General features: G+C 43.8%; 1 protein-coding gene across 1 annotated transcript; it reads left to right on the top strand.

The window, feature by feature from the left end:
- Positions 1-647: 647 nt before the first annotated feature.
- zgc:153990 (uncharacterized protein LOC768125 homolog) lies at positions 648-7,521 on the top strand. The gene is made up of 5 exons (XM_036525192.1): positions 648-736; positions 3,624-3,793; positions 4,435-4,977; positions 5,376-5,429; positions 5,891-7,521. Exons 1-5 carry the CDS (start codon positions 672-674, stop codon positions 6,346-6,348), a joined length of 1,290 nt encoding a protein of 429 aa, XP_036381085.1. The 5' UTR covers positions 648-671; the 3' UTR covers positions 6,349-7,521.
- Positions 7,522-7,609: the final 88 nt, after the last annotated feature.

The raw sequence follows: 7,609 nt of genomic DNA, 5'->3' as shown, positions 1-7,609 counted from the left end.
TACATTAAATAGTGGAAACTGTCGATAGCAATGCTTTGAAATAGTTATTCTTTAGTCTGTATGGGGGGATGTGGCCTAATTCCTCTGCTGTAATTTGGCATAATTTTGATGTCAATACTCTGAGTGGCTATTTGGCCTTTTTACAGCTGCATATTGAGTTCGTGACGTTTGAGTAACTTGTTTTGTCCATGCAACGCGTTTGTGAAGATAGTAAAGATTGAGGAAATCCCTCTAGTGGAAAGATGGAGAATTGCAGCTTATTTACAAAATGCGTGCTTATAAGAGGTACTCATGTAGAAACAAAGGAAATAAAAACGTAACACAAAACATTTGAAAGCCTCGAAGTCAATTTACAAGACAAATCAGATGATAAAAGTTGTTAAATGAAAATAAATAATTTAGGAAATGTAAATGACAATGGGTAGGAAATTTAAGTAAACATTAAATCATTTTTAAATTAAGACATGCATTGCATTTTCTTTGGCACAAATTCTGATAAATTACAAATTGTGCGTTACGCATTTACAATACAACGATATGCTAATGGTACTTGGCGTAGGGCCAAAAGCGTATTCTCGTAAAAGTTCGTAGTATAGATGCTCTGCAGCGCTACCGTTCCCGTGGATAAGAAGAAAAAAACACGGGAGTCTGTGCAACCTTATGTGCTACGAATGTACGAAGTTTCTGGATTATTGTCCACTGCGTTAATAAAAAAACAAGTTTCCACGTTGATCAGGTAAATTAACCACCGTGTCCTTACGCATGTAAAGATATAATGCGAGCTAGTTGCGTTGATATGCACGTAAGCAATGTTGGTTTTCGTAAAGAATGTGCGGGGAAGCCATAAGCACAGCTAGCTAACTATGTAGCTAGCGAAGGTTGCTCACTAGATTGATAACAACGGCAATAAAAATATGCCGTGCTACTGGATGACATGCTCAAATCTTACAGGTCGAGCGAAATACGACCTGATGTATTTTAAAAAATCGCGATTTCTTAATGATATGTTTACTTGCAGAATGCAGATACAGTTCAATTCAGCGATAGACTATAACTGGTAACGTTCCTTTGTTAGCTAGATAGCTAATTCAGCTGTAGCTGTGGTATGAGTGGCAAGCTAGGCTGCCTCGGACGAACTGAGATGGCGCTCGCCTGACTACAAACATAAAGCTAGCTAGCTGTCAGCAGCTGTTTACAAAGAACCAGGAAGTCTACTGTGTCGTTATACGATGAATACTGTACACTGTATAGTGGGTCTTTCTGCATGTGCACAGAGGCGACGATGTCAGATAAAGTTGTAATTTCATCAATGGTTACACCAAAAACAGATATGACCATGGTGACGCGTGCAACATTTATTTAGTGTGAATGTGGTTTTTGCGACATAGCCCGAATTAAATGTTGGGGGTCAGGGGGAGAGGGCACTGACAGCGACACGTTGCGTTGCCAGTTCCGTATAAATCAGTTGCATCTGAAGACATGAGTGCAATTTGTGTGTATGATTTCCGATCTTAGATAACCTGTAGGATAAAATTTAGCTATAGATTAAGTGAAAATTCAACTGCATAGGCATAAACGTGAGTTTGGGTTGAATGAATTTACCAGCCGTTATTTCCTGTCATGTAGGCCTTATGTATGTAATATCAGTCGGTGTTTAAAACTAAAATACCGTCACAAACCAAAAACCAAATAAAATTATTGTCGTTGTTGTCATCATCATCATCATGATCTTTTAGGACTTTTATTTTATCTATACTTTAAAAGGATATCCCAGCGTTAAAACACACTAAGTAGGCTGTTTTTGTTTGCTGGTGAGTAAAATGGTAAAATGGTTCAGATTGTCAGAACAGACAATGGTTCAACATTTAAGCCGGATCTTGAGCCAACACCAGTTCGCTGATTGACGTTAAATCAACATCAGGAAAAGACGATTTGAAATCAAATGAGAGTCGCATCAGCTGTGTCTCTTCCATGGTTGTGTTTGATGCTGATTCAATTTTCGTCTTTGTTGATCTGATGTTGAACCAATTTTCATGTGAAAGGGAATGGCACAATTAACTCAACAGATTCAGCGTTGATTTAACTTATCTTTTTTAGTCTCTGACATATCAAGAGAACTGGAGAACATAATTTTACTCTGCTGCTCAGTCACAACTATCCACAATTGTTCTTCAGAATCCGAATGTCTTTTAAATAGCAGGGGGAGGACAATGGCTAGCTATCGTAAATCTCTGCAACTGACCAAATGCTGGCAGTGATGTAGTGAGAGCGGACTCAATGATGAATGGATAGGTGTTCTTTTAGTTTTCCTTTGCTTTAGAATGAAAGACAGAGAACGAAGGCAGAATGTTCAGTAATTTAGCTACACTAATTTTAGCTCTCCGTCTCTCTAATTAACGTCTGCTGTGCTAGATGTTGATTCAATTGTTGTTTCAATGCTGGAAAAAAATACCATATCAGTTGATTCACTCTTTGTTTCAGCCAGCCCTCCCGTCCAGTCAATTCAAAAACAATGTTGATTTATTGTTTTGTTTTCATCCGTGTCTGACTGGTGAAGGGGAGCTGTGACACATAACACCGCAGATGCAAACAAGGCAGTTAATAAGCAATGCAGGCAGACTAAAACTTACAAAATGCACAGTCCGTTCGACTAAAGGGCCACAACAGAGCTATCCGTAAGCGTATACCTCAAGTTTATAATTGCAAAGCTGAATATAAAAGGTGAAGTGAGGGTGAAATACAGGTACTCTTTTTGTCCACTTTCCTGTCAAAGTAAACTGGCAATTTGAGGTGAGAGGAAGTTTTTTGAAAGATTGCATTATCCTTTAGAGAGTGCGTGTGATGGGAAAAAAAAAAATTCGCAAACAGGCATGATATTACATGAAAGAATTTGGGAAACATTGGGTAGGGTTGCTTCAGAGTAGTGCTTGTACAGTTTTTGTTATGCAATTAATAATCTACATATTTGAATTGTATATATTGGTTAGTTGTAGAGAAAAATACCCATACACTGAGTCTTTTAAAATTTATATTTAACTGTAACTTTAGAAAAGCTAATATTTTAGTTAGGTAGACTGACCTTTGTGTGATCTGAAATACGTAGGAGACACAGTTTTAGCATTCCTCCACATGTGTTTTCTAAAACTCTCCTGAAGGACCACTTGTCATGCATGTTTTAGAGTTCTCCCTGCTCCAACACAGCTGATTCAAATGATCAACTCGCTATGAACTCCTGAAGTTGCTTAATAACAAACTGATGATTTAAGTCAGCTGTGTTGGAGCAGGGAGAGATCTAAAACATGCAGGACAGGGGTCCTCCAGGAGAGGTTTGGGAAACGCTGCTCTACAGGGACAATCTTGCTAGTCCAGGGACCTGTGGTAACTTGGGCACAGAACTTCTCTACTTCCAAGATATTTTTAAGCTGAATAGGCCTAATTGAAATTTTCAAATTGGTACAGCAATGGAAAAGTGTAGCCTGTGGAAAACATTTGCCACAGGAACTCCTTTATTCTCATGGGTTACATTGTAGTAATGCAAGGTCAGATTAGAAAAGAGAGATTTCTTAGCATATTTTATAACATAGCTCAGTATGAAGTGAGTGGCCTTTGTTTGTCTTCTGCAGGCAGGTCAGCAGGGAGGCGGGAGAGGTCCCTAGAGGACAGCGCGAGATGGCTGATTTCATCTGCAGCCAAGATGGTGTTATGCGCTTCAAAAAGAGAAAGGCACGGTTCACATTCAGCGAGGTCCACATCCTGCTGGATGAAGTGAGGAAGAACCGCCACATCGTCGTTGGCAAGTGCCTCCGTGTCCCTGCAACACCCCCACCCAGCCCAATCCACACCAGTTACACCCAACTCAATGCTGCACATGGGATTTTATGTGATATTCTACAAACATTCCATTCCACAAACATTTTTGTAATAACCCTGATAAAATTATCAAAAGTGACATTGTAGAGCCATGGGCTCAACACACTTAAGTTAAGGTCACCTCATGAAACACTTTAAGGTGAAGAGAAAGTAACAAACCACTAACTTTTACTAAACTTTTACTACTGGAAAGTGTGCTCTGGTTTCAGCAGAGCTGCAGTGTCAGATATAAGAATTTACCCATAAATATAAATGGTATATTATAATATAAATAAATGTAGGCTTGGGGGTGTAATATTAGGGTATACACATTTAAGCTGTGACACACAGTGTAATGTATAGGTAAATGATCAGATAATATGGGTTAACTGACATGTTGTGTTTTTATTCTTACAGAACAGGAAATAATCTCAATTTTCTCCAGGCCATTATTTCTTGGTGCATGGCTCTGTTGTGTTAATAACTTTTGCTAGTGCTAAACACCACACAAACATTCCATCTCAGATCTTCCTCCCTCCCTGGTCCCATGCAGTCTCTGAGTGTGTGCGTATGTGTTTCCTGTAGGCAAGTTCAACCGCGGCGTCCCCACAGAGGTGAAGAAGCGCACCTGGGCCGAGATCACAGCTCGCGTGAATGAGATCGGCGAGTGCCAGCGCGAGATCATCGAAGTTATCAAGAAGTGGTCCGACCTCAAGTGCGACACCAAGCGCAAGGTGGCCGCCATGCGTTCCGGGACCGTCCCCTACAGGGGCATGAACTCGCGCCTCTCCCGTGACCTCTCGCCCGTGGAGAACATTGTGCACCAGATCCTGGAGTTGGACGGCAAGCGCGGCCGTCTGCCCACACCCAGCAGCGGCCTCTACCCCGGTGCAGGGCTTGGGGACGAGGATGAAGGGGACGAGGAAGAGGAGGAGGAGGATGTCATGCTGGGGATGCCCTCTTCCTCCTTCCACAGCTTGTCCAATGGTGGGCTGGACACCCCAGCCATGCCTCTTCCCTCCTCGGCACTGGGAATGCCCGTCCCCCTTTCTCTGCCACTGCCCCCTGTCTCCCTACCGCACAAAGACGACCACACAGGGGCGTCCCCGGTCTACTGCGTCGGATCGCGTGAGTCCGCCTCATATGCTGGGTCCTACTGAACAAAATCTCAGTGAATTAAAATGCTTACGATCATTTGACTATTGGTTGCCTAAAATTTCACAGCTGCCTGAGTCCTGTCCGTGGCAGTGTTTTCTTGTTTTTAATTACTGTGTTTCCCCACAGTTATTTGAGAACCCATTTTGTCCAAAGTGTTCTTATTCGCAATGTGTCTCTGTAGATTCCACTCCTTATGGACATCATTATTTGATTTGAAGTCCACACCTTTATGTTATGGGCTTAACATTTTTGCCAGCTGTTTAATCCATCATTACTGTAATGACACCACATTACAAGCCTATAGAGGTCTAAATTGTGATGTAGGTTTGTGAATTGTTTTTTTCCTTTCTCCTTTTATTTAATGATAGGAGAGACGTCGCACACTCCTTTTGAGATGCAGTATGAAATACCGAGTGCTGAAGGTAAAAACCACCACAGATCAGGAGTAATGGAACCATATGCAATCTGGCTGTCAAGTCATAACAGCAAGCATGTTTCTGCACACACATCAAATGCACATAATATCATGCCTATTTGCTAAACGGATCAGGTCTGAAGCACCATAGCAATTTTTTGTCATCACCAAGACATGTGAGTGAGGCAGTTGCCACCTGTGGTCCAATGCTCAGAGTGATGTCATAGTCATTTTGGCAAGATTTGAATTTTATCTGGCAGGCAGATCAGCAGATCAAGAGAAGTGGCTGTAACCATAGCTTTGTGTATTCTCTTTGTGTATAAAGGAGTAGTACCCTCATCCCTGTAGCTACCAAAACTTATCTTGGTGCATAATGAAATGCAAGAAGGGGAACACAAACATTTCGACCTGTGTGGTCTTGTCTTTCAGTCTTCACTGGGGCCTGACCTCCCGATGTCTCTTTCCCAGACCAGGACCAACAGCTGGTCGACTCGGACGAGGAGAACCATGAGGAACCTCTGCCCCCTGTCCTTCCGCCCCCAAACCCTGCAGAGGAGGTGCCTCTGGTGACCGGACTGAGGCGCTCCACTACTGCTGCCACCAGTGCCAACCTGGCCCCGCCTCCCCTTCCGTCATCCTCCGGGTCGCACTCGCAGCCCCCGCCGGTCCCCGGCTCCAGCGAGAAGCTGGTCCAGAGCGCGGCGCTCAGCGTGCAGGAACAGCACACCACCAACGTGCTGCTGGAGACGGTGTCGCGCTCCCTCGAGCTGCTGGCCGAGTCCGTGCAGCAGCTGACCGAGACGCAGCAGGAGTTCGTGCGCGACTCCCTCCAGCTGCAGCGCGAGACCGTGGCCATCCTGCGAGACTTTGCCAGCGGCGCCCTGGCGCTCATGCACGAGAAGCTCAACGGCCGGCCAGGGCTGTAGAGGCCAGGGGAACCGTTACCCTCTGCCCCCGCCCAGTCTACAGGGCATTCCACCCAGACGAGCACCCGGCCCTGCGAGCGTACGCCAAAATGGGAGTGAGCAGATGTGATGGGACCAGGGGGTGTGTGGGGCTCGGGGTTGAGCTTGCTGTGGCAGGCCAGGGCTCCTCCTGATCATCAGCCGTGTTACTTGAATGGAATGAAAACCCAGCTCTCTGAACAGAGGCAGGGACGCAGCACTCAATGTGTTCGATTACCAGTCGGCTGTTCTGGCACGTCAGCGTGTCAGCAACAGGCAGCATGTGGTAGCTGTGCAATCTTACGCTATCGATTTTACACCGATGGATTTTGTTTGGCTCATGGGGATTCGATATGTTTGCTATTTTGCCACTGACCAACACAATGGAAAAACGAACACAGCAGTCAGCGGCAGCGGGCATTGCGTCTCAGGCCTAAGGGTGGCCATTTTCACATTAGGATGGTTCTTAGGGTTTTTTTTTTTTTATCCCACCTTCCGGATTGCTATAGTGTGAAGCAGCTTGATATTCAAGTTTGTGCCCCCCCCCCTTTCCGTTTGGGGCAGCAGCCTCATGCAGGAAATTACCTCAATCCACCTTTGTTACCCTCAGGGCCAAATAAAGGTTACAGGTAACAAACGTGTGACATTATGTATGATGCTGGGAATTTGACTTTTGACGCTCTGGGCTTGGGAAGAACACTAGACAGCAAGCCTACTGCAACAAAGAGGTGGTTTTGTTAGGGTCAGAACTGGACAGGACGGTCTGAAGTCTGCCAAGGGACTGGTCACCATGGAGTCATTTCGTGTTTTTAATTCTCAATGGTTCAATTGGTTCATTCCGCATGATATGTAGAAGACGTTTTTCAGAACGTGACTGACCAGTCACCTTGTCTAAATGTGTGATCCAGTCCTATATCAAAGCTATAAAGAAACAAAATGGTATGAATTTCTGTTATGAGTGTTTTTATATCCATGAATGTGAGAAAAATGCTTCCAGAGGTGTTTGTAGCAGGTTCTTGTTTTTACAGAGTCTGGATGACATTTCTCAACTGGATCAGGTCATAGGTTGCCAACAGTAATAACAAGTAAATTGATTCACATACATGTACATGTATTAAATGTTAATTTTCTAAAAATAAAGTGAAATTTAAAAATAACCCTGGCAGAGATTATGCGGATGACTGAGAAGTGAGAAGTGGTGATGAACCAATGCATTTTCATTGATTATTTTTTCAGAAATACT

This window comes from Megalops cyprinoides, chromosome 3, assembly GCF_013368585.1.
Source record: "Megalops cyprinoides isolate fMegCyp1 chromosome 3, fMegCyp1.pri, whole genome shotgun sequence".
In the NCBI taxonomy this organism is placed as follows: Eukaryota; Metazoa; Chordata; class Actinopteri; order Elopiformes; family Megalopidae; genus Megalops; species Megalops cyprinoides.
The sequence above is the reverse complement of the archived record's forward strand: the minus strand, read 5'-3'. Positions and strand labels throughout refer to the sequence as shown.